This window comes from Pogona vitticeps, chromosome 3, assembly GCF_051106095.1.
Source record: "Pogona vitticeps strain Pit_001003342236 chromosome 3, PviZW2.1, whole genome shotgun sequence".
Classification (NCBI taxonomy): Eukaryota; Metazoa; Chordata; class Lepidosauria; order Squamata; family Agamidae; genus Pogona; species Pogona vitticeps.
This window is the reverse complement of record NC_135785.1, coordinates 22834771-22862367: the sequence shown is the minus strand read 5'-3', so window position 1 is coordinate 22862367 and position 27597 is coordinate 22834771. Positions and strand designations below refer to the sequence as shown.

Genomic DNA, 27597 nt, shown 5'->3' with positions numbered 1-27597 from the left:
ATACACTGTATATATACAGCCAGTCTGGAAAAGGATAGTTAATCCATAGTGATTCATGTGTTGGTAACCTAAACACTGAGCTATTTATTATAAACCAGGTTGGTTGCATATACAGTATAAATGAACAAGGAACTGGGGACTTGTGATACCAGAAGGGAGCTGAAGAGTGACACAGTCATTCCACTGGAAGACTGTAATGCAGTTTATGGGGGGGTCACTCCAACGGTTTATCTGGAAGCTGCCAGTAATGCACAAAACAATACTGTGGCTGCATTGCATAGAGGTACCTCTAGTGTACACATATAACTCCTGTCCTAAACAATGTGCGCTGGCTGCTGATTAGCTACTTATCCAAGGTCAAGATATTACAGTGGGGTCTTGTCTTGAGAACTTAATCCGTATTGGAAGGCGGTTCTCAAGTCAAAAAGTCTGTAAATCAAGTCTCCATTGACCTACAGTGCATTGAAAACCGATTAATCCCGTAACAGGCCATTTTTGTTCCATTTTGGTTTTTTTCTGGTCTGTAAGTCAAATCTCAGTCTGCAAGTCAAACCTAAATTTTGCGGCCAGAGAAGTCTGTAACTCAAAAAGTCTGTAAGTCAAGCCGTCTGTAAGTCAAGGGTCCACTGTACTTCTAGTTTATGAGGGCCTGGTTTATAATTAATAATAACTGTACTACCGTGTTTCCTTGAAAATAAGACAGGGTCTTATATTAATTTTTGCATTAGGGATTATTTTCAGGGATGCTTTGTTTTTTTCATATACAACAATCTACATTGATTCAGATAGTCAGGTCGTCTTCTTCTGGTTGCTGCGCAATGGTAGAGGGTGGAGTTTCACTTAACTGGGGCTTATTTTGGGGGTAGGGCTTATATTACGAGCATCCTGAAAAATCATACTAGGGCTTATTTTCAGGGAAACAAGGTATCAGTTTCAGTTCTAATCTACAGCAACCCTCTCAGTTATAAGTTACTCAGAGGTAGTCAGTACCTCCTTGTGGGGATCAGGAGCCATACAACTTGCCTAAAGCTACACAGATGGGAGGGCATGAAACCCCATGAGCTATATAAATTCCAGATTATCATGGTTGGTATCTTTTCTGGGAGACAGCAGGATTTTGATCCCCCAGCCCTGCTGGCAACGTCTACCCACTAGGCTAGGGGTGGGCAATTAATTTCTATAGGGGGCCACATGAAAAATCTGAACTGTGTTCAGGGACCAAACCAACTTTACTTAAAAATAAAATGAAACCCATTGGGTCAGGCCCTGCAGTGAATGAACTACTTTTTAGGGAGTTACCTATGTGAGCTTTGTAATTCATTCACTGCAGGCGAAAAAAGCCCAACACTGAGCTAACTCATCTGTCATCCGTTTCCCTGCGGGCTTCCTCTCCGACTGTGTTCTATCCCGCACAGGCAATGTGACGCATCATCATGTTGCCTGCGCAAGAATCACTTCTGGCCTCTTGAGGTGCAGGCTCCGCAGCCTACGGCTCAAGAGTAACAGTCAAAACTCACGAGATCCCAGCGTCGGATCTCGCGAGTTTTGCTTACTGCCGTGCGGGTGACCAGAGCCGGAGCTCTGACTCACTCAGCAGCGATGGGAAGGCAAGACAGGAGCAGCGTTGGGCGGGCCGGACAGGAGCAGCTCGCGGGCCATATGTGGCCCGCAGGCCGCACTTTGCCCAGGTCTTCATCAGGCTATACCACCTCTCAGTTTATAAAAGCCATCGCCACAGTTTATAAAAGCCACTTTTCAGCAGATTTCCTGTTGATGTATTCCTCTTTAGGGCATTTGACCTCCAGTTGAAATATATGCTGAATGTTGCTGACCGTCACATATTTTTTCTCAAGACGTGACAAAGGACCTTAACAAAGTTTTAACGGTCTTTTCCTAAGAGCACTTGCATTAATACTTCTATACAGTATACAGAAACCTTAAAGTAAAAAAAAATCATAGGGTTGGAAAGTATCTTTCATTTTGGCAAACCTGAGTGACATAACACTGTTTTGGCACCAGAACTTAAGTTACATTTCCAAGTTCTGGCTGTTACTTATTGATGTGTGGCAGAATATTGTTTTCTATGCAAATACCGTAGTGTAGGGACATCATTTCAGGTAGCACAAGCTTATTTTGACCTGTGATTCACCAGTTCCTTATTTCTACATATGGCCTGGAGACAGGGTCAGAGCTACCACTAGGTGAATTAGGCAACTGCCTAGAGCACAGACCTGAGAGGGGTGCAAAACTGAACTCAGAGGGTCGCAGAACTGACCTGAGAGAGGCAGTTTTATAGACTAAGTTTATTGGGAAAAAATGCAACTGAAAATTTATATTTAAAATTTTAAAGATAAATACAACAGTGCTATGGAATATAATTATTTATAAAGTCTTACAATTTTTTTCTATATACTGCAACCCAGGGGTCATTTCATAGAAAAAGGGTTGCTAGTACAGTGGTGCCTCGCTTAGCGACGTTAATCCGTGCAGGAAAAAACGTTGCTAAGTGATTTCATCGCTAAACAGAATTAAAAAGCCCATAGAAATGCATTAAAACGCCATTAATGCATTCCTATGGGATTCAAAACTAACCTTAAGCAAAAATCCTCCATAGGGGCGGCCATTTCGGTGCCTCTAAAGCAAGGACACATAGCGGGTGGCCATTTTGTTTACCCGGCAGCCATTTTGAAGCCGCCGATCCGCTGGCCGAAAATGGGGGCTTTGCGATGATCGCTTCCCCGCGATCATCGCAAAGTGAATTTTCCTCATAGGGACCATTGCTAAGCGATCACTTTTGCAATCGCTTAAACTCCGTCGCTAAGCGATTTCGTCACTTAACGGAGCGATCGCTAAGCGAGGCATAACTCATTTGCATACTGTGACAGCTGCCCCACGTCACTCCTGTCACTCACAGTCTAGTTCTCATTTGCATGAGCCTATGAGAGGAGTGGAGGGGCGGAGTCAGTAGACTATAAGAAGGTGGCAGGGAGAAATAGAATAGGCAGAGAGAGAAGCAGAAAGAAGTGGAGAGAGATAGTCAAGGAGATAGGAGAAGAAATAATAAAGATAAGCTGTCAAAATAAATAGAGCAGGTGGTGAAGGTGGCAAGATATATGATATTTGAATGATTTGATTATATGCTTTGAATAAATAACATCTGTGATTCTGATTAAAGTTAACACCTTTCAGTAAATCAGTTCTGTTGGCAGCAATCTGCCGAGTGTCTGAATAAAGTTCTTTATTCGTTGTGGATAAAGGAAATCCACTGGTGGCAGTGGGAAAAAGGGGGAACGTCCCAATCGTTATCTGCTGGTGGGAAGACACAGCGTGAGCCCTTGTTTGGGGAAAACAAGCAAGAGTTATGCGTCACACATACATTACCCCTGGCATCAATGGAAGTAAGCAAAAATAAATAAACACGTTCAAAGTTGCCAGTACTGTACTGTGTACCCTTGAGTCCCTCCCCCCTGAGGTGACCCCTGCTGCAACCCCTATTTCTTACAAATATCCTATTGACACCAGCCACTGTGATCTACTTCCTGGGGTTATAAGTCATCCAGGGCTAACAGACAGGCAGCAGTCTTCTTTGGAGACATGGTCATGGGAACTGTTGAATTGCCTGAAAATCTGCTTGTACTCGGTTATAGAATATCATCCAGGTAGGCTGCTACTCTGAAATCTGTATATTCTTATGAAATCGAGTGCTCCACCCTAAACCCAGCTTTCTCCTGTTCTTGCTTGGCTTAGACTAAGTGGGTAGAGTATTGGCAACTACAATTCTGGCTTATCCCTGGACCGATCTTAATCATATAAAATATTGTCTTCATCCTAGGGACAGCCTTGCAATTGCAGTGTAAGACTTGCCACATTGAAAGTGAAACGTGCCCTCTAACTTGCCAGAAAGCCTGATAATATATTTCAAAAAGATGTTCCCAGCCACGGAGATGCAATAGGAGAGGGCAGCCCCAAACTAATGCTGGAGTGCAGGGGCATAGCTCCTGAAATCCCTTATTCAGACGGTTCATTTTGATCTCTGTTGAATATGGAACCTGGAGCAGTGAACTGAATGGTTGAAGGGGTAGAACTACAATTGGATTGTCAAGCATCTGATGTCCCCAATACTTTGGAAGCAGCCCCACTGCAAAGCCCAAAGCTCAGCTTTCTTGCTCTCTCTGCCCATCCTTCATTCCTCTAGAAGAAAATGAATAAGGAGATTAATACAGCACCTTCTTTTACCATTGATTGGCTTGTGCAGGGTGTTATGAGAGTGACAAGAAGACAAGTAAGCAGACAACTGTGACATGGCAAGAAAGATATGGAGGACTTTTGAGAAGGGAGTGTCTTTCCAAATCGCCCTTTAACAACTGCAGATATGGGTAATTATTTGCTGCCTTTCCTGTAAATAAGCACAATCCAATATACATGCATCTTCTATTTCCTCTTTACAACCCTGTGATGTACAGTAACTCAAGAGTCTGTCTCAAGGTGATCCAGCGTTAATGATTCAGGTGAGCTAGAACATGGATCGCCCAAGTCCTGGTCCAACACTCAAAATACTTACACACCCTCTGTGCCCACACTAGCTTTTCCATGGGTCCAGATCACCCTCAGCTACAATCCGCCAGAAGCGCGCTCCTGCTATCTTGTGTGCTATTGGGTCAAGAAAGACGATCATCTTGGTAGTTTGCCTAAAAGGAGCCTTTCACTCATTATGGGGATATATTTATCTCCGGGAGAAAATTCTCATTACCTACATACACAAGTCTTCTGGTTGACATCAGATAACGGAATCCCTGATGCTGTTTTCCGCAAAAGCTTGGCACACACGAGTTAATGTTTGAGGTGACACCCCCCCTTCTCTGCAGCCATGGAGACTAAAATGGCCACCGAGAAATTTGCTTCACGCCGGTTTTAAAACCACCGCTTTTGTTCTCCTTGTAAGAGAGAAATTATAATATTTAAATACATTAAAGTAAAGCCAGGAACCGATTTCGGCCCCGTTAATCTTGTTTCTTTTTCGGAGCGCTTGCAGGGCGATTCGTCCAATATATATATATTTTTAAAAAAATCCCGCCCATGGGAACGTGAATCCGCTTTCGTATTTTTCTCGCTCGGGTGGGGTAGGGAGCCCATCCGCTGCCGAATACTCCCGTTAACAACAGCATCGAAATGGCAAAAGAGAGAGAGAGAGAGAGAGAGAGAGAGAGAGAGAGAGAGAGAGAGAGAGAGAGAGAGAGAGAGAGAGAGAGGAAGCGCCCTTCTGAGCACGACCCAACTGGCAATGCTGTCTGCGGACGAAAACTGCCCTGGCTCTTTCTGACGTCTGCTACTATCTCCGCCTCAGTGATGTTTCTTCCCCCCAACCCCCGCCTCTAGTTCGGTTTTGACTCAGAAAAAAAAGGAAATTAACTGATGCCAAGGCCGGAAAGGCAAATCCGGGAGGCAGTGGAAGACATATGAGGGCCTGGCGTGCTCTGGTCCATGGGGGTCACGTAGACTCGGACACAACTAAACAACAACAGAGTGTTATTAAGCCCATGTATGGCCAAAATCTTGTTGATTAGTTGACACGACTTAAAGACTAAACAACAAAAACAACGTCGGAAAAGAGGCCAAACAGGAATTCCGCTGACCATAGGCAATGGGAAAGTCCTAGCTCTCTACGTGAAAGCGGAAAACTTGAGGTAGGTGACGCGCTGGGTTTTGGTGGGTTCGGTTTTTCGTTTTTTGAAAATCTGGTTTAAAAGGAATAAAAGGCAGCGCTTCTTTCCCCGCCTCGTTACATCCTGGCAAGCTTCAGCGCGGCGCCGTTCCGGCCATGTTGGACTTCGAGTCCCATCATCCCCAGCCAGCGGCGCTCGTTGCGGCGGGAACAGCGCTGAGTTGAGGAACGATGCCAATGAAAATAAGGGTTTTCCAACACTCTCCTTCCCCCCACCACCCCTTTTTGGGCTTTTATTTGCAAAAAGTTCGCTTCCGACCATCTGTCCTGCGTAGCGAAGGAAAGGGAATACTGTACTGTAAACCGCCCTGGGTTCTTCAGAGCAGTAGGCTTAGAAAAGTCAAGGCCTCAGAGGCAGAGAGTTGTAGGTGGTGTGGTGTGAGGAAGGCCGTTGTTTTCCCCGGCGATCCTTGTTCTCCCGTACTGGGTTTGGGGTCTGTGATTAACACCTCTTCTCATGTAAGTTTCGAGCTTTGCATGCTTTCTTATTTATTTATTTAATTTAAAATAATTTTATCCCGTCTTTCTCCTTAAAAGGATCCAAGGCGGCTTACATCATTAAAATACAATATTAAAGCTGACAACAGTGAGCATACAGATACTAAAAAGGACCAAGCTGCTTGCCTCAAAAAAATACACGAAGAGGTTGAGAACCAGCACTGCTAATTTGCATTACTGTTCAAACAAGGGTCGACGGCTTTGTTTTGAAAGGGCAATTCATACAGCACTGGGCTGGGAAACCTCCAGGTGTCTTTGAGCCCCAGTTCCCAGCAACCCATAGGTTCCCATCACAACGTATAGGAAGAAATATAGGTACTCTTTAAAATGGTTTTAGGAACACTGGTACCTTTAAAAGCAGTGGCCTTTCTCATGGCCTTCCCTAGTTAAAAATTGAACCTGACTTCGCTGTCTGGCCAGTATCCCACCCAAAAGCTGATGCACAGTAGAGACGATTGTTAAGCTTTTGTTGCAGCGTGCATTTAGTTGAGAATATGCCTCATTCAGTGCAGTGAGGGTCAGATCTTGGGACCTTGTTTCATGAAGTCAAGTCCCTTCCAAGTTACCATCACCCTATGGATCAGTGATCTCCAAAAGGTCCTATCCTTAACATTTCTGCTCAGCTCTTGCCAACTAAAGGCTGTGGTTTCTTCTGTTTTGTCAGTCACCAGTTCTGTCTCCTTTACCTATTGCCTCCAGCTTTCCCAAACATTATTGGCTTTTTCAGTGAGTTTTGTCACCTCATAGTTTGTTCACAGTAAACCAGCCGTCATTTCTAGGGAAAATTCTAGAGAGAGTTAATGTTTGGTTTAATCTGCTGTTCTTGTTATGTGCCCTCATATCATCTCCAATTTACAGCAATCCTGTGAGTGAGCAATCTCCAAAAGGACCTGTCCTCAACTGTCCTCTCTGCTCAGCTGTTGCAAACTCAAGCCTATGGTTTCTTGAGTTCGTCCATCTCATATTTGGTTTTCCTCTTTTCCTCCTGCCTTCTACTTTTCCACTATTATTTTCTTTTCAAGATAATCCTGCCATCTCATGTTGTGCCCAAGGTAGGGCAGCCTCAGTTCAAATGTTTGCTTCTAAGATCTAAGACCAGTTTGTCTTTCTGGCAGCCTAGGGTATTCGCAAAATTCTCCTCTAGCACCACATCTCAAAAAAATCAAATTTCTTTCTGTCAGCTTTCTTAATTGTCCAGCTTTCACACCCATACGTGGTGACTGGAAATATGAGTGTGGATGATCTTGGTCTTGGTATCCAATAACACATCTTTATACCTGATGACCTTCTCCAGTTCCTTCATTGCTGCCCTTCCTAGTCTTGTCTTTATCTGATTTCTTGCCTGCAGTCTCCCTTTGGATTGGTGATTAAACTAAGCTATACACAATTTCTAACAATTTAAAAATTTTCATTAGCATTAAAGTTGTTCTTCTGTAGTCATGATGCTTGTCATCTTAACATTCAACTGCAGTCCTGCTTTGGCATTTTCTTTTTTCACTTTTGTCGTCAGCATGGAAGGGATTGTCACTCTCAAATTGGCCTTCTCAGCCACACTAGACGCTGTTCCAAGTCTTCCATACAGAGCACGTTACCATAGTCTCTCGAGACTGAAGGATGCCTAAATCAAGTCATTGCTGCCTGCTGCCAGTAAGATGATGTCATCTGCATATCTTAAATTATTGATTCCCCCTCCCATTAATTTTCACTCCTCCTTCATCTGAATCTAGCCTGGCTTTCCATATGATTTCATCTCAGCCACTTATTTGTCTTTCTGGCAGTCTATGGTATCCATTCAGCTTTCCTCTAACTTCAGGTTTTGACTGAATAGATTATTTTCCTGTCAGCTTTCTTTACTGGCCAGCTTTCACATATGTACAAAGTATTGACAAATATGATAGTATGGATTATCTTGATTTTAGTCTGCAGTAGTACATGCACACAGCTAATTAAATATCATCAATGTTTCTCAATTCATTACCAAGTGAAATTATTATGTTATCTGCTGTTATTTTTCTTCCCAAATAATCAGACTTACCTTTTCAGAACAAGGCTCAAAGATAAAGTCTGCCATTCTCTACATTACAAGGTTAGATAGTTTCAGTGGCTCCAGGTCGAGAGTGTACTCTGATGAGATGCTACGGTCACAATGTGTACCGCAGGGCAAAGGAATGGACGATTTACTTTCTGGAATTTAAAAAGGTGGCACAATGCACTTTTTCACTTAGCTTTTGCCATCTACCAACACAGAACTGAATTTGGGGGTGAAGGTAAGGAAGCCAACCAGAATGCAGTAAAATTAGGGGCATCAGTGGAGCAGCTTCTCAGTTCACTTTTTTCATGTAATTTTTTTTTACTTTTGCAGATTTTGACTGCTCTGGGACCTTTGGGCCTTACTTTATTTTGATTCTGAGATAGCTTCAGTTTTTACAATGGTGGTAGGTTAAGGAGCAAATATAGTGTTTTATAAAGGGCTAACTGTGGTTCATTTTGCATAACTGTAATTTCATCAGATACTTTAATACAGGTTGTCCTGCCCTTTTCATTTCATCCTTGTATTGTGTTATAAATTGATTATATATATATATATATATATATATATATATATATATATATATATATATATAGTCATCATTTGTGGATCTTCTTGCTTACCTGCTGTAATTTAAATAAATCTTCAAATTAATTGCAGCATTAGATAATCTCTAACATGTCTGGTACACCTCTTGCCCACTGGGGGAGACAAAAGACCTCATTTTCAACCACATGTTGTGGTTAGGGTTGTTGCTGTTTACAAAACCAGGCTTCAGAACTGAATAGCAAACAGGGATCATAAATCATTACTATGTTTGAAATGCAATCATACACTTCTATCCGTTCATGTATTGCCATGTCGTCTGTATTCTAATTTATATGTCTAATGAAGTGGGTATGTTCCATGAAAGCGTCTATTAAAATATAGAAATTAGTCTTTCTTGCACGTTTGCTTTGTTTTGTGTTTCTTGTTGAAATGCCCACACAATTGAGGATCTTTTCTTTCTGCTTTATTGCTGGTCTTACCAGTCTTAGCCTCCTCCCTTTTTTTGGCTGCAGTTCTCCATTTTGATGAATCAAGATATAGAAAATCTTTAATTATCTTTATTTCTTCAATGCCCAATGTTCTATAGTGATTTTTTGCCTTCTTAATGTTCAGTGGCAATCTTCTTGCATTTCCCCCCTTAATCTTCCCCAGTACAGTGGGGTCTCGATTTACGAACTTAGTCCGTACTGGAAGGTGGTTCTTAGGTTGAAAGGTTCGTAGGTCGAATCTGCATTTCCCATAGGAATGCATTGAAAACCAGTTAATCTGTATCTGCTCTTTTCTGTCCATAGAAACTAATGGGAAGCTGCTATTCCGCCTTCTGCCACTAGAGGGGCATATTTTTTCCCTTAGGTTCAGGAAACAAGGAGGAAGGCAGGGAACAGTTTGCAAAGCACTTTAGAAATCTTTTTTTTCAACGAAGCCAATTTTAAATCATGTTTTAAAGCGTGTTGTGCTGATTTTTTCAGCACAAAGACACACAGGCAGGCTTTTAAGGTGCTGAGCAAGCCTCCCCAAGCCTCTTCAGAGCCAGCCGATCAGCTGATAGGCGGGGAGGGGAGGGTGCAGGGGGGGAAAGCACAAAATGGCTGCCAGGCTCCCTTCTGGTGTGGGCATTTAGCTGTTTCCTGCTCTTTTTCCTGCTGTTTGGGGGCTACCAAGGCCTGGTAAGTGACTTTCTTTTATTTATTTTTAGGTTTCTGACCCTTTTTCCCCCTCCAGAAGCCTCTAAGGGGAGGGAGGGGGCACTTTTTTCCTGTTCATAACTCGAGGGAAGTTCGTATGTTGAGTCCTTATTTCCCCTATAGGGCGGGTTCGTAAGTTGAATTGTTCGCAAGTAGGGTCATTCGTAAGTCGAGACCCCACTGTAATCATTTCAAATTATTGCTGCTCTTTGCCAGTCATGTGGTGTCATCCACATTTTTTAAATTATTGATTGTTGTTGTTTCTCCCACAGATTTTCACTTCTCCTTCATCTGAATCTATTCCAGCCTTTTGTATGGTATGTTCTACATCTAGACTGAACAGATAGGAAGCCTTGTGTGACACCTGGATACATTATGCATCAGGACCATCAAATGTTGCAGCATAAGTTTTTTTGAGACTTATCATTAGTTTTTCATGATCTACACAAGGAAGAGTCTTGCTGTTATCTATAAAGTAGAGACTGATTTTCTTCTGAAATTCTTTGGTGCATGTCTGTAGCCAATGTATTTTTGCATGCTGCTATCCTCACAGATGGCAATAATTTCTCTGAATTAATTTTTCATTGTCATAATTATTTATTTATTTAAAATATTTTTACTCCACCTTTCTCCTAAAAAGGACTCGAGGCAACTTACGTAATTAAAAACACAATATTACTAAAAACAGTAAATTATTGAAATATGGTAAAAATAATTGAATAAAATTATATTAAAATATCTTAAAATATTACTAGAACAGATTCAAGAAAAATATAAAACAATCCAGTTTTAAAACCTCCCTTAGCCACCCATTAAGGAGAAACACACCTTAGAAGAAAGGTCTTCACCTGCTTGAGGAAGGACAGCAAAGATGGGGCCAGCCTGGCCTCTGGTCGGAAGGAATATCAGAGTTTGGAAGCAGCAACAGAGAAGGCTGTCTGTTGTGAGGGTGGTGGGACTGAGTGAAGGGCCTCCTCTGATGATCTTAACACCCAGGCATGCTCATGAAGAGAAATATAGTCTTTAAGATAGCTTGGAATAAAGCTGTTTAGGGCTTTCTAGATTAAAACCAATACTTTGAATTGCTCTTGGAATCAGATCTGCACCAAATGGAGCTGCTTTGGGGGTTGTTATATGATCCTTGTAAGCAGTCCCAGTTAACAATCTGACTGCAGTGTTTTAGATTTGCTAAAGTTTCTGAACATTTGCCAAAGGCAGCCCCATGTAGAGCGCATTACAATAATCCAGCCGGATTACATCCAGCCAATGTACAGATTTGCAGTAATAACAACTCAGCACAAAAGTTGATTCCCTCCCTGATATTCTTTCCTTTATTGTTACCATCTTTTCTCAAAATTCATTAACTTTGGGGCATTCTAGCCATGTTTGTATTGGTCTACCTCTTTGCCCACAGTTCCTCTAACACAGGGGTCTCCAAAGTGCGGCTTGCGGGCCACATCCGGCATGTTCTTCAGATTTCATTGATGGTCATGGTGGGCTGTGTTCTGTCATCTGTCTTGCATAGTGACCTATCTATATTTTATGAATCCGTTGCCTGTTCTTCCTGTATGTGCTCTTGTGGAGTAGATAATTGCTTGTTGTGGGCTTGTTATTCGTAGTGTAATATCAGCAAATATATAACACGTTTCCCCCCTTTAATTTAAACTTCCTTCATATCAGTGGTTTGTTTAAGAATTCTTGCCAATGGTTTGATTAGTAGTGCAAATAATAGTAAAATGGTAAAAGTGGACAGCCTTATCATGTGCTCCTCAACATTTTCGCTGGTGAAGAGTACATCATTTGTGTTCACTGTCATTTATGGGTTTTTATACAGCCTGTAGTAGTAAAGTGATGCCCAAATCCCATTTTTTCTAATACATTAAGATCCCTCTATCCATGGGATCAGTATCTGCTGATTCATTTATCCACTGCTTGAAAATACTAATTAAAAAACTTCAGAAATATATACAATAGGACCCCTTATCCACAGAATCAGTACCCGCTGATTCACTTATCCATAGTCTGAAAATATTAAAAAACTTTTTTTAAATCATAGAAACATATGTATTTCTAAAGATGAAGTTACCAGAACTGACCACTAGGGAGAGCCATTGATTGATTAATCTTTATTACGGTCACTGACCAGCAGAGGTATTCAAATATTAGTAGAACATAAAAATAAAAATATTAAAAATATACAATCTATTGCAATATGACTAAATCTTATAGAAACTCCATGGTTTCACAAGACTGAGATGATTGGTAAATCAATTCAGTAAACTTTTTACCGCCTCCAGTCTCATAATCCTAAATAGTGTGGAATATAAACCATGTTTCCCTGAAAATATGACAGGGTCTTATATTAATATTTGCTCCAAAAAACAGAGTAGGCTTATTTTCAGGGGATGTTTTAATTTTTCCATGTACAAGAAGCTACACTTATTCAAATATAGTCATGTCCTCTTCTGGTTGCTACACAATGGTAGAGGGTGGGTTTTCACTTCACTGGGGCTTATTTTTGGGGTAGGGCTTATATTACGAGCATCCTGAAAAATCTTACTAGGTCTTATTTTCAGGTTAGGTCTTATTTTTGGGGAAACATGGAAGTATAAGGTGGTCAATACATACCATTACTAAACATCTGCCGTTGCTTTAATTTCGTGCAAGGAGGGAGCAGTGACACTTCATTGCTGCCACACAGAACTTCAGCACTGCTTTAGTCGTATCAGATTTCTTGTCTGAGAGTAAGAGTAAAACATGAAATTTTTTGGACCTCCCTTAAAATTGTTGCAGTATGAGCTGGAGGAGATCTCTCTGAATATCTTGATAGAAGGAGCACTTTAAGAGGACATGATCAACACTTTCAATCTCCTCATTGCAAGGGCACACACGATTAGCGATCAGTGGTTCTTAACCTTTCTTACTCGGATGCTTTTGAACTGCAACTCCCAGAAACCCCAATTAGGACAGCTGGTGGTGAAGGCTTCTGGGAGTTGCAGTCCAAAACTCCTGAGTAACCCAAGGTTAAGAACCAGTGGTCTAGATGGAAGTACAGTACATTGAACCTAACTGATGTAAAAGCTTTCCTAAATTTGGGAATTGTTATTTTGAATAGATAATCAGGCATTCTAAATGTACTATTCCTAAATATACCAAGTTTGTCCAGCACTGCTAAATGTTCTTGGAGCTCAACATCCCAGATCCTCTTTTTGATGGCTGTCTTGGCATTAGCGTGGCCCACCACTAAGGGGACACTTGGGGAGAAGCCTGGCCTCAGTAGATAGATTCCTCTTCCAAGTTGACTGGAAGATGTCTGCTAATATCAAGGCTGCCAAACCTGTTGGAGCAAAAATAAATTTCAACCAGTAATTAAACATGTGGGCCAAAGCACATGCTTTGATTGAAATAAACCCTGCCTCCAATTGAATTGTAGCATTCAAGACACATAGAGGAGCCGCAAAGATCCTAGAAGAAGCCAGAAACCATCTATGTGTATCAATTGTTATTAAAATATTGTTTGCATTTTTCAACATTCGGGGAGGGGCTTGGAACTGATCCCGCCCCACAGGATATGGGGAGTCTTACTGTATTTACTGTACAGTGGGGTCTCGACTTAAGAACTTAATCCGTATTGGAAGGTGGTTCTCAAGTCGAAAAGTTCTTAAGTCGAATCTGCATTTCCCATAGGAATGCATTGAAAACCATTTAATCCGTATCTGCTCTTTTCTGTCCATAGAAACTAATGGGAAGCTGCTATTCTGCCTTCTGCCATTAGAGGGGGATATTTTCTTTCTTTTTTCCCCTTAGGTTCAGGGAAGGCAGGGAACACTAAAGGCAGCACTTTAGAACTCTTTTTTTAAAAAAACGAAGCCAATTTTAAATAATGTTTTAAAGCATGTTGTGCTGATTTTTTCAGCACAAAGGCACTCAGGCAGGCTTTTTAGGTGCTGAGCAAGCCTCCCGAAGCCTGCTCAGAGCCAGCCAATCAGCTGTTAGGCGGGGAGAGGAGCGGGGGAAAACCACAAAATAGCTGCCAGGCTCTTTCTGGGTGTCGGCTTTTAGCTCTTTCCTGCTCTTTTTCCTGTGGTTTGGGGGCTACCAAGGCCTGGTAAGTGACTTTATTTAACAGTTTCTGACCCTTTTCCCCCCTCCAGAAGCCTCTAAGGGGAGGGAGGAGGGACTTTTTTCCCTGTTCATAACTCGAGGGAAGTTTGCATGTCGAGTCCTTACTTTCCCTATAGGGCAGGTTCGTAACTCGAATTGTTCGCAAGTCGGGTCGTTTGTAAGTCGAGACCCCACTGTACTGTATAAGCATTTCCAAGATGTATTCAACAGGAGTGGCCACTAGAGGGAGTGGGAGACCATGCAGTGAATGTGAGGGAGTGCTGATAAGTACTGAGCCTTTCCCAGAAAAAATTGAGCTAGGAAGCTATAAATTGCAGGATGTATTGGCCAATTTGTCTGCATTCGATGGTGCAAAAATCAACTACCTATGATTTTAACTTATTTTTCATGTTCAGGTCCAAAGTGAACATGGCAGCACCTCCATAAAAGTTCAGTGTGTAAGAGCATAGGACCATAATCAGGTTCCTGTTTTTCCAAGGGAAAGGTGCAAAGCAGATCCATGATGAAACATCACAAACTATGGGTGACAGTGGCCCTTCATATGCAACAGTTAAACGTTGGGTTGTCATTTTTAAAACTGGCCATTTCGGTGTTGAAAGTGAGAAACCCAGTGGAAGGCCTGTTTCTGTCTCTGTGCCTGCAAATGTGAAAGCCATCCATGACATGATCATGGAGGACTGCCGAATATCAGCCACAAGTATTGCTATATATCTGAGAATATCATGTGAAAGAATTGATGCCATTATCCACAACGACTTGGAAATGAGAAAGCTGGCAGCAAAGTGGATCCCCAAACTTTTGACAACCGAACAAAAGAGGAAACGTATGGTTATTGGCTCTTTTGGAACATTTTGCAAGAAATGAGTCAGATTTCCTGGGCAAACTGGTAACTGGTGATGAGACATGGATCTACTGTTATGATCCTGAGACAAAGGAACAGTCTAAGGAATCGAGGCACAGTGGTTCCCCCAGGCCAAAGAAGTTCCGAGTGCACAGGTTGGTGCAGAAGCAAATGGCAACAGTTTTTTGGGATAAGAAGGGAGTTTTGCTGGTGGACTACCTCCAACAGGGGTCAACCATCAATGCAAAATATTACTGTGCTTTATTGACGAAGTTGAGGCAAAACATCAAGGAAAAACATTGAGGAAAGCTTTCCAAAGGTGTTGTCCTGTTGCATGACAACGCCTTGTCACACCTGCAGGTGAAACAATGGCAAAACTGACGTCCTTAGGCTTTCAAGTGATGTCCCGTCCACCCTGTTTTCCCAACCTGGCTCCTTCTGACTATTATCTGTTCCCCAAGCTCAAAAAACACCTGAAGGGACAACGATTTGGGAGTGTTCTGGAGGCAACTAATGCTGCAAATGAGTGGTTACACCAGCAGTCGGATTTTTATTTGCAGGAACTTAAGAAGCTACAGGACAGATGTTGCAAGTGCATTGACTTCCTGGGGGAATATGTAAAATAGTGTGGCAGTTACAGCTTCCTAGCTCAATTTTTTCTGGGAAAGGCTCAGTACTTAACAGCACCCCCTTCTAGTGTTCAATATCTCTGTTTTCCGGTATCTGCCGGGGGATTCGAACTGATCCCCCAAGACACCATGATCCTACTGTATTCCAATTAAAACAGGGCCATGCCATACCATCAAAGGCCTTGAGTGCCTTTACCATGGTTACTGCTATTTGTTGCTTAGAAGTGCTTCTGATTTGTATTGTATTTAGTGTCTTCCTTATTGTATCCTTTATAGTTCTACCTTGCCTAAAGCCGGTTAGGTCTTCTGTAACAAATGAACACATTTGGGTAGAATGGAAAAAAATATATATTTAGGAAAAAAAAACCTAGCACCCAATGAAGAAATTGAAATAGTTAAAGATTTTCAATATCTTGTTTCAGTCATCATTACCACAGGGGACCAGAAAGAGAAATAAGAAGGTCTTGGAGCAAATCAAGCCTGTCTCTAGAAGCAGAAATGATGAAATTAGGGTCCTGGTCACATGAGGGGAATGCTCTCTAGTTACCCCCCAGTTAGTCTGTTGCTTTCCCCCCCCCCGGTCACATGACACAGTGACAAGAGAGAAAGATTTTCCCAGCCAGCGGTATAACTGCGGAACATTTCCCCATCGCCTGGAGGGGTGTGTTATTTTATATCTTTGTTGTACCAGTGCATTCCTTACTGGGATGGCCTGTGTACATGCCTTGCCCTACTACTTTTCATAATAGAAGCCGGGAAGGTGGCTGCACAAACATTTTTTTTAAAATAATTGCATGCTGGATACATCAATGTGTTGCTAAAGGTATGTCACCAGGTATGTAAAGATATGTCTGTGCCATTACATTACTGCAGAGTAATTTTTTAAAATTCTGTGGGAAGATACACTGAAATGATAAGCCAGTGTCAGGGGGGGCAGCGGCGCAGTATTGCTGTGTGGATATCCCAAGTCTATTGTACGCAATGCATTTCTGCAGGAGCAGCCAGTGCAACAGAGGACACTTTCCTAAACGGAACCCCTTTCCCAATCAATATTCATTCTAATTTACATCCCTTTCATGTGCAAGTCCAACCCACCCCCAACATGAGGTTCCATTGCAACCCTATTGAAAGGGGCTGGAAATAATCGCTGTGGGTGCAGAGGGAAGGAGGAAAGCTGTATGGGGGAGTCAAGCATTCTTGCACAGTCACGTACATTAGAGCGAACCTTGTTTCTGATATATCAATGTATTGATAAATATTATTTTTAAAATATATATGTACCTATAAATCATGGGGCTAAAGTGTCCCTTGAGGCAAGAGAACAAATAAACCGGGTACCATTGTGTAGCCAGCCATAACAATTCTCATAGGAGGAACTAAACTGGTACTGCTAAAAGTTCTTGGGACTTTCGTCCTGGGATATAAACCACATGACTACGATTCAGTATAACAGAGGTGTGGAAAGTATTGGAAGAAGTAGAAAATATTTCCTTTGTGTGACCAGGTCCTAAGATAGTTGTGCCTCATGACACCTAACAACAAACGTTCTGCAAGGTCTATAAATAACAACAACAAAAACTAACTGCTAAACTCTGATGGATATTGTCTACTCTTGACTAGCCACAACTCTCCATCACACCAAGAGATGTTTCATGACCCTTCTGCTTTCACTCTTGATTGGTGATGGTGAGGACTAAAGGGGGGACAAGCAAGTGCTGTACCTCTGAACTAAAAGCCCAACCTTTCTCCATCCTCATTTGGATCGAACTGCCTCCTCCCACCTTTTCTTTCAACCACCATCCTGAATGTTATTTTTTAGTGTTCACTGCAGAGGAGAAAAACTGAAGTATGCTTTAGAGTCTTTGATTTTTCACATTTGTACTTGACCTTAGTAGATGTGCTGAAATTATTCATTGTAGAGGAGAAGCAAGTTATTATGTCAAGGCAGTGGTAGTGAGCTATTTTAAACTGTTGGCGTAAACCTCCTGTTTCTAAATCTCTCAGGGCCAAGTTATGTCATCTTCAGCAAGACAGAGAATGGGCTCATGTACCATTGGCTTGACTTCTGTATAGCTGTAACAATGGAGTTGCCTCTGGTTTCATAGCCTGTACTTTGGAAGGAGCTGGATACCAATCATAAATTATCTCTGCTTTATGAATTTAACAGGCACCTGAAGAGTTAGGCTGAAACCCAGGTGTACCAAGACTCTTTTGAAGTGTTTTTGTTTTTTGTTTTTGCAATAGATAATTGACATAAGTACTGTATTCTTGATAAAGGCTGCCCTTTACTGTTTAGGCCTCTTATGTTTCATGTTCAAGCTTCATTTTCTGGACTACTCTCATTCCATTGCCTCTTCAGGTTAAAATGTCCCATTCGTTTTCTATAACAGAGGTCTGTCCTCAATTCCATCAGGATTACCCCTACAAACTACAAGAACTCTTTCTTCCCCCCACCAGCCTTGAATAGTTATTTCCAGACTTACTTGCCTAAGCCCACTTACCCAACTCATAAGAGGTTCTTCTAGTAAGGCTCAGATACTTCGTGATTAACCTGAGGCTATTGGTTTCGTGATTAACCTGGGCCCATCATACAAGAATGGCGGGAAAAGACAATAATAGAAAGCTGAAGTCAGGAAAATAGGACATCCAAACATAGTATTGATTGGCTTAGTAAAGGAAGTCACAGCCTTATTGGAGCTGAGCATGCTCCACATAGGATTGTTGCAACTTGACAGCATGTAACTGGAAGAATAGAGGCTTCAGATTTGTACAGTAGCAGAACAAGTGGAGCCATCTTTGCTGGCCCCACAGATAACTCCATCAGTTTGGACCTGAAAGACCAAGGCAAACTGGCTACATGGAGGGTAAGAAGTACCAATTTATGACATTCTAAGTGATTAACCTTTGCTCCCAGATAGCCTTAGCTGTCTTTGTGGGGCTTGAATTGACCTTGTTGTTATGGGTTATCAGATGGCTTCCCACCTATGATAACCCTTCGAATTAGGGATTTCCAAAAGATCTTGTCATAAACAATGCTGATCAGGTCTTGCAAATAAAAGTTGAAGGCTTCCTTTGTTGAATCAATCTTTTCCAGGTTTATTTCTCATCTTTTTTGATATCTTCATATTTTTCCAGTATTGTTGACTTTTCCAGTGAGTTGACATCAGATAGCCATAAATTCTGGTTTTACATCAGTAGATTTTCCTTTTTGTCACTGAATGTGAAGTTAACTGAAATTATTCTATGATGTTCTTGCTATTACTGATTGTACATTTCTTTTATTTTCAGCAGAGAACATCATTAGGTACATCAATATTACTGGCATCAGTGAAACTCTTGCTCCTTTCCTAAAGAAATTAAGTACCTTCTGCCTGTCAAAAAGCTAAGTTTTGACTGACTGACATTTCGAGATACTTGGTGAGAATGCCATTGTTGATTGGAAGAGCTTCATGATGACGGAAGTTACCTGATGGGTCTAATAAAGCTGGTAAATATATTTTCTGGCTTCTGTTATTGTTGGGCTATTGTACCCTTTTACCCACTAGTTTTGTGGGACGTGGTGGCGCTGCGGGTTAAACCACAGAAGCCTCTGTGCTGCAAGGTCAGAAGACCAGCAGTCATAAGATTGAATCCATGCAACAGAGTGAGCTCCCGTCGCTTGTCCCAGCTCCTGCCAATCTAGCAGTTAGAAAGCATGTAAATGTGAATAAATAGGTACCACCTTGGTGGGAAGGTAACAGTGTTCTGTGTCTAGTCACGCTGGCCACGTGACCACAGAAACTGTCTATGACAAACACTGGCTCTATGGCTTGGAGACGAGGATGAGCACCGCGCCCTAGAGTCAGACACGACTGGACTAAATGTCAAGGGGAACCTTTGCCTTTACCTTGTCCAGTAGGCGCCCAGATTCCACTATCCTTTCATCCTTCTTATAATAACTGTGCCGTTTCTGTATCATAGCTGCCTTTTCCTTTTGTCTGATCTTTTTTTAAAAAAATATATGGCACATTGTTGGAAAATCCAGTTAGAGTAAACTTATTTAATTAATGGGTTTAGTTATGTTATCATTTAAGTAAGTCCTACTGATTCTATTGAGCTGCTATAGTTGGGACTAACAGTTTAATCAAGCCAGATAAATCCATCAGTGCATTTAAAAAAAACCCTTTAAGTAGCCTCTAGCATTATCTTTGGTGGCTTTCCAGAATAGAGCATTTTGGAGTAACTGGGAATAACTGGACAGTTAATATATCCAGGATTCCTATTATTTGAAACTTCTCAGATGAAGCAACAAATAGATTTATGATACTTTTGGGACTCAAAACTGAGTGGTTGTTCTTCCCTTACCTGCAATAATTGTAAAGTCTGCTTCAAATCTATGATGTATTAAATTTATCATAATTGAATTGTTGAACTGCAGGCACGTTGCAATCTCATATGTACAGAGGAGCTACAGCACAAGAAATCCTGACTTGCAAAATGGGAGAGGAGACTGATGAAGCTGGGTTGTGAATTCATTCCTTTTGTGTTTACTTGGGTCACTTTATATGCTGGATCATAATGATAATGATCTACTGATAATTATAATAAGTGAGCAGTTCACTAAAGAACCTTTTAAAATAACGTGTTTTAAAAACAACTCACTGATTTTTGAATTGAGGCAGCTTTTTATTATAATTTCAGCAGAGGGCAGCAAATTCCTTCTGTAGAAATTTGGTGTTGAATTTCTGTTGGTTGTGTACTTGCTTTTTCTGATGGAGCAAGATTTGTTCCCAGAGGTTGCTCCTGCTCTTTGAAGAGTAGCAAGGGAGCTCTGAAATGTTCTGAGACACATAGTTACACTAAAGTGGTATAAACTGCATGTTGCCTTCTCCCTAATTTATACCACATTGTAAGTTTAATGCTGTCTTATTTATTACAGTGTCATTTAATTTTAGATCTCACCAGACCTAGAGCTGCAACTGTCTTTAACACCAAATAGGGACTGGGACTAATTACAACTTTAAGATTGTGCTCATTTTGCAGTAGTTTTTTTCCCCAAAAGAAGATGTCTAGAGTCCAGCATTCCCTTTTCATGGAATTGATCAAATTAGTCTCAACTGGAGAAGAGACATTAAGTCAATTGCTGAATTGTTACCTGTATTCTATTGATACCGTGGGTCTGATGCAATTGGACATCTTGTATTCAGGCCTCTGTAAAGTTGGCCATTATTGTTATTCTTATATTGCAGATCCTGGAAGGAAGAAGAGTGAGCTAGATGAGAGTGTCTTGCCTAAGGCCAGCTAGTGAATTCATGGTGGAGGTGAGTTTTGAACTAGTGATTCTTCAAATTTGTTCGGGCTCTTGGTACAGAACTAGATGTTGTTAGAACCACAGTGTTGCTGATCCCCCTTTTTTCTTTTAATGGACAGTGATGGAGTGGGCAACTGTGGCTTTCCAGTTGTTTTGAACTACAGCTCCCATAATCTTCATCTTTGGCCATGTTGACTAGGACTATTGGGAGTTACAGGCCAAAACATTTGGTGGGCCACAGCTGTCATAATGGCTTGATCAATCTCCCCAATTTGATAGACTCCATATGTTTTTGTTTAGTGTCTATCAGCCCCAGTTAAGCGTGGTCAATACTTAGAAGCAAAATGAATCTTTAGATCAAACATCTGCAGGCATCATATTGGGGGTGGTGGTGGTAATCTGGATTGAAACATGTTGTATCATGATGCTAAATACATCTACATCCTTGCCACATTAATAATGTCATTGGTTGGGGGGAGTGATGCACAGAATGCAATATCATAGCACATATTAAGTTAATCTTGATATTAATAGAAAAAAAGGATGAGAATGATTGGAATGCCAGCAGCTGGCTTCACCTACTATGCTGGGGGTTTGTAGTCCTCCTAGGTTTGGAAAAGTTACTTTTTCTGCATTGTAACTGCTGAAATGCCCTAGTCACTGTGGCCAGATTTTTAAGGTAGCTTTCCTAAATTCTAGAAAATTGAATTTGATCAACTACTAGTTCTTTGATCCCTCACCTTTGTCCAGACTATTAGAAGAGAAGAATGGAGTTCACAGAATACAGATTCTGTACTGTTCAGTTATAGCACTGATAGTTGTTTCTGTAAAGAGACTGTGATATAGTGGTTGGACCAGGAGAATCTGGGTTTTGATAATTGACCACCGGTGGTATTGGGACTCTCAAGGAAGATGTGCAGGAAGAGAAAGAATCATTTTCTTCTTTCCTCCAGCCACTAGGCCCTTCTCCCTTTGTGGAAATGAACAAAAATAGCATTAGATACTCTCCTAGGGAACCAGAGTGCTCACCACATAGTGTTTGACTATCTTTGACATCTTTCCTGCTGCTGCAGGGTTGATTTTCCTTTGCCAGGAAAAAAAGTGGATAACAGGTGGGCATATGATTGCCGAATAGACAGTGTGCTTGTTCATGAGGAACTGAACTACAAGCACTGCTGTTTAATTTTTTTCAGCATTAAAAATATAACACAGTATAGAATTTGCAAAAAAATCATTTGTTTATCCATAAAATGTCCTGGGGTGCTCAGAGACTATGCAGTTTGCCCAAGATAGCACATATTGACTTTTCTTCTGGAAGGCACCGTTGGGAGTCAAACCTAGCTCTGTAGTCAGCTGCCCAACTCAGTGAGTTAGGCAGCCACCTACCTGGTGCTGTACATGAAATGATAATAGTGCCTTCTAATAGTTACAACTCATCATGAGATTTCCACCCACTTTTGCTTCCATAGACTAGCTGACTAGTTAGCCTTGGATGGTGTGGATTGAAACAGGCATTTAGCTTTGTACACACTCACATCCTTCCACTTATCCCTAGATCTCAGCAAGCAAGGAGGGAAGGTTTAAATCTCAACTCTCCTGCACCCTGAGGTGTGTTTATGTGCAGCTCCAGGCTCCTAACAGTGACTGAAAGGTGCTAGAGACTCCAAAAGTTTGTGTATCTCGTCTATACACCCGTACATTTGAAGAAGTTTCACTGAATTCAGTGAGGATAACTCTTGAATAAGCAGCTTTTGGGATTGTAACACCCTCTCCTCTTGATGTTTCACAAGGAAGCTAAAAATAGGTGAAGGGGAACTAAATCATAGATGGGGTGAGGAATGGGGTAATGATAAATTATGATCTGTTTGCATGCATAGTGGTCATCAGTAGAAAGGCCCAGCCAGCTGATCTTATTAGTATGCTATTAGAATGCCCCCCCCAATTTTGTGTATTGATACTATGCACATATATCTTGTTCTGTGCATGTGGCACATGTGGGCCCAGGTTTCATGATGTGTATAAGCCTGCAATATGGACTGGCGCAAGATCAGCTGCAACTCTTGCATGTTATTATTTTGTAATAACCTGTGAATAGAAAGCAGCTGTTCTGATTGCACCATTCTTTTAATAACAAGGCATGTAACATTATAAAGCAGCATTGGGGAAGGTGGGGCCCTCCAGATGTTGGATTGCAAAATTGCAGCAAGCTCAGTTTCCAGATCAGATGGCCAACTCTAATACAGGGGTTGGGACAGCTTCTGGCCTTCTGCAAGCTGTTGAGCTTCAATCCCCATCTACTACAGTCATGGCCTAGTGGTGGGAGTTGCAGTCCAATGGCATCCAAAAGGCCACATGTGCCCAGCAGACTCCAACAACATTTGGAAGGTCTGTTTTAAAGCTTGCTTCCTCTACGTACTAGTTTGCTGTTTCATGGTTTTTTTCCCAGTGAAGAGTTGATTGCCAAACCTTGTTCTCTCTATCCCAATAGACCTCTGAAAGCATCACTGAGAACATCCTTTTCTCCTTGGGAAAAATCTGAAGACTGTTATGGCTATGAAATACTTGAAATCATTTGTTTATGGTTTGACTGTTGTTTCTGTTATATTAATGGCATGGTATGTGGCTTTTCCTTCTCACACTGTCATGGAACACATAGACTGGTTGTATTTCTATAAACATGAACCTGTCTACAAACAGACTTTTCTATTCACATTGCGTGAGCGATTAAAATGTAAAGACAATCCATTTCTGGTTATCTTGGTTTCTTCAAGGCCTTCAAATGTGAAGGCAAGACAAGCCATTAGGATAACATGGGGCTCTCAGAGATCCTGGTGGGGAAAGCAAGTTCTGACACTGTTTTTATTGGGCAAAGGAACAGAGAAGGAGGATGCTAGAGCTTTATCAGTAGAAGATGAAAGTATTCTTTATGGAGACATCATACAACAAGACTTTCTTGACACTTACAGGAATCTCACCTTAAAAACTATCATGGCATTCAGATGGGTTACTGAATTTTGTTCCAGTGCTCAGTATGTTATGAAGACAGATGACGATGTGTTCATCAACACAGGCAACTTAGTGAAGTTTCTTCTAAATACAAATGCTTCAGAAAATTTTATGACTGGCTATCCTTTGATAGAAAACTACCCATATAGAGGATTTTATTGGAAAAGCTATATTTCTTATGATGAATATCCATTTAAGGTGTATCCTCCATACTGGAGTGGACTTGGTTATGTTCTTGATGTCAGACTGGCTCGTAGGGTTTATAAGATGATGAGTCATGTGAAACCTTTTAAATTTGAAGATGTCTATGTTGGGATTTGTTTAGGAATACTTGGTGTGAAGTTGTTTGTTCCAGATGATGTAGAACTCTTCTTTCTGTACAGAATTAGATTTGACATCTGTAAATACAAGCACTTGATTGCAGCACATGCGATATCTCCACAAGAAATTATTATTTTCTGGCAGACAGTAACAAGGGAGAGCACTTCACTTCCTTGCCACTGACTCTCTTTGACTTGCTTGAAGACTGACACCTTTCCTTTAGATCAGGGGTAAGTGGAACGTCCAAGGCCTGGGCTGCCTGCCATTCTTACAGCCCCTATAATTTATTCCATAATGGTCTATGTGGACATTTTTGAAGTTAAGAAATTGTTTTGAAAAAAGGCAGCTAATGCGCTTGTGGCGAAATGCCAGCACATGACGTCACTCCTGTCTGTCCATCATAAAAGCTCCAAAGGGAGGAGCCAATGATAGGACAGGAGGGGTGGGGTCAAAAGGGACAGTGGAGTGAAAAATGACAGGAGGTGGAGGGAGGCAGAAGATAGTGATTTGGAGAGGGAGAGTTAGGAGAGGGAATTGAGAAGGTTAATACATAGATTGAACAGTTGGAATGATAAAGAGAATAGAGAAAGAGTTATAAGTAATAGAGAATTGATAATTAGTAAAAGTATATTGTTGTTCTGAATAAAAGTACCATCAAATCCTATTTAATGAACTATACTGAACATCTGTGATTTATCCATTGTGATCTACCTGACAATAAAAGAACCTCTGTAATTTAAACCTCTGATTCTCAAACTCAAAAGTTTGATAAACCTGTTATACTTGGCAGCACACGTCTCTGAAATACATAATTGGTGTTGGGTGAATAATACCTGGTGGCAGCGTGTAAAGTGGAAACGCATCCAGAAGAGCCTCGTGGTGCAGTGGTCAAACCGCTGTACTGCAGTCAAAACTGCTCACGACCTGGGGTTCAATCCCAGGTAGCCGGCTCAAGGTTGACTCAGCCTTCTATCCTTCCGAGGTCGGTAAAATGAGTATCCAGTTTGTGAGGGGGGGGGCAATGTGTAGCCTGCATAATTAACTTGTAAACCACCCAGAGAGTGCTTGAAGCGCTATAGGCGAACATATAAGCAGCACGCTTTGCTTTGCTTTGCTTTTGCAGAAGGTGAACCTATGTTTAAGGGAGATTAAACAGGGGCACTGAGTGAACACCACAAGGGGTGGCAGCAGGAAGATAAAATGACGTGAGCCTTTGTGAGGGCAAAATAAGCAGGGGCCACAGCGCTCTTATCAGTATTTGAGCCACAATGAATATGCACATAACAGACATTCATTGTGGCCAATTTTCATTATGAAGGTCTGCCCTTTTTTAAATAGAGTGGCACATAAACTATATGCATCTGGAAGCAGAATCCTATACCGGATTTTGGTGCAATTGGAATATTCTTAGTAAGTACAACTAGATACTGCAGTATGCAGTGCTTTTAGAGTGTTAGCCAGCCTATCTTGCTGTCTTCCAAGGTATTCCGTTCCATTTTATCCTCTCCCTCAACTTGGTTTTCGATTCTTCCACCAACAGCTAGTTAGTGTTCTTTTTCTTACTGCCAAAGTAATTCACCAGCTGCACAGTTAAGAGTGCATGGAGGGAAGGTCCTAAACTGTAGATCCAAGTTTCTTGGCAGGTATCTGTGAGGGGAATCAGTCCACAAGATGCTGCGGCCACGTATTGTTTAGAACAGTGGGTTCCCAACTTTGGGTCCCCTAATATTCTGAGATTAAAACTCCCAGAAATCCTGACTAGCACATCTAGTGGTGAAGGCTTCTGGGAGTTTTAGTTCAAGAACTAGGGACCCAATGTTGCAAACTAGTGGTTTAGAGGTTTCAAAACCAGGGTGTGGCGTCCACCCTCGTGCCCCTTTGCTTGACCTTCAAGCCTCTGAGCACACGAAGGCAAACACTCTCTTCTTTTACACTTGCTGCCACCAGGTGATCTTTAAATCGCCATTACTTCAGAAAGATTCAGGTCCACACTTCAAGTTCTTTTAAATAAAACTTTGGTTTATTGATTACAGAGATTCATACACATATTCAGTAGCTAATCACATCTAAATTTCCCAAGCCACACACTCCATTACTCTGTCTGGCTTTTCTTTCCTGCCTGACTCTTACATTTCTCTCACTGACTCAATCTCCTCCCTGTGACTCTCTGACCCCACCTCTTATAGCATCTCTATTGACTCCGCCTCTCAGCAACATGAATATTCATAAACCATTATATAATACAACAAGAACCTTTAGATCAAATAAAAGGAGAACGCTACACAGGGTTTTGAATTGAACCCATGGCAAGAGGTGAATTTGATAGCCTGTTAGTCTCGGGAAACTGCTAGCTATATTCTGGTACACTTGGAATTTACATGTTGCATTGAAGGACATCTCCGGTGTTAAATGAATCAGGTCCAGTCATAGAGACCAGGTGAGGAGCTGTGACTATGTAAATATTTCTATGTTGCAATTCCCACCATTCCTCACAGCTAGCTATGCTGTTATCATTTACTTGCTGTGATTAATGACAGTTGCAGGCAAGAAAAAAAAACACAAAACTGATGGGCCACAGTTGCCTATACCTGGATGGGCCTGACCTTTCTGGGACATGTCCCAGCTTGTGCAAAATTTGAAGTTGGCAAAAAGCTGTTGTGGTCATTGATAACACCTGAAGATTCACAAGTGGGGGGGGGGAGGATTTCTAAGCTGCAAACCTACCAGTAAGGTGGAAATATAACAAGTATTAATTAATTGTTTGTATATCCTAACTGGTTATGTTGTGACCTTTTAACTGTTGCTTTATATTTTTAATGCTCCTGATGTCTTTTTTTTAAAAAAAAATTATTTATTACTTTTTAGTCTGCTGTTTGCAAGGACTTAAAAGAGGGGATTTGTTTGCTGTACAGTTATTTTAAAGGTGTTTATATATACATATGACTGTATTTTGCTTTTATTGCCATATGGTGCTTTGGGTGCCTTTGTTAATTGTCCACTTTCAGTATGTTAAATAAATAAATGGTCATCTTCAGCAGAAAAGAATTACCACAGAGTAATGAACATTTTTGTTGAGGTAGCCTTGTTTGTCTATTACAGCAGAAATGACAGAATCTTGCACCACCTTGAAGCTGAACAAGGTTTATTTGAACAAAGGAGCTACAGTCTACAAATGTTTCCTTCCAGACAACACCTCACCATCTTCTTCAATGTGTCACAAATGTCTTTGTTATTTTTGGCTTTTTGAAAAATATTCCACAACACCATACAAGGTTAATACACACTTGAAAGATGACAGACTGTCTTTTAAGATTAACAAATATATTACCACAATGAGCTTTGATGGATGCATAGTTCATTTTTTCCTGTGCAGTATACTCATTAAAACTTATACTACACGAAA

The 27597-nt window shown here is 41.2% G+C and overlaps 1 protein-coding gene across 8 annotated transcripts; it reads left to right on the top strand.

Annotated features, from left to right (window-relative positions):
- The first annotated feature begins 1652 nt into the window (after positions 1–1652).
- Positions 1653–27597, top strand: B3GALNT1 (beta-1,3-N-acetylgalactosaminyltransferase 1 (Globoside blood group)). Of its 8 annotated transcripts, XM_020791786.3 has the most exons (6): positions 1653–5684; positions 10255–10299; positions 18866–19064; positions 20806–20877; positions 23356–24424; positions 27294–27597. In XM_020791786.3, exon 5 carries the CDS (start codon positions 23415–23417, stop codon positions 24375–24377), a length of 963 nt encoding a protein of 320 aa, XP_020647445.1. In that variant the 5' UTR covers positions 1653–5684; positions 10255–10299; positions 18866–19064; positions 20806–20877; positions 23356–23414; the 3' UTR covers positions 24378–24424; positions 27294–27597. The 8 variants fall into 8 exon arrangements, with proteins under 8 accessions (XP_020647445.1, XP_078245158.1, XP_078245157.1 ...); XM_078389032.1 differs by having other exon boundaries at positions 18869–19064; positions 23356–27597; XM_078389031.1 differs by having other exon boundaries at positions 23356–27597.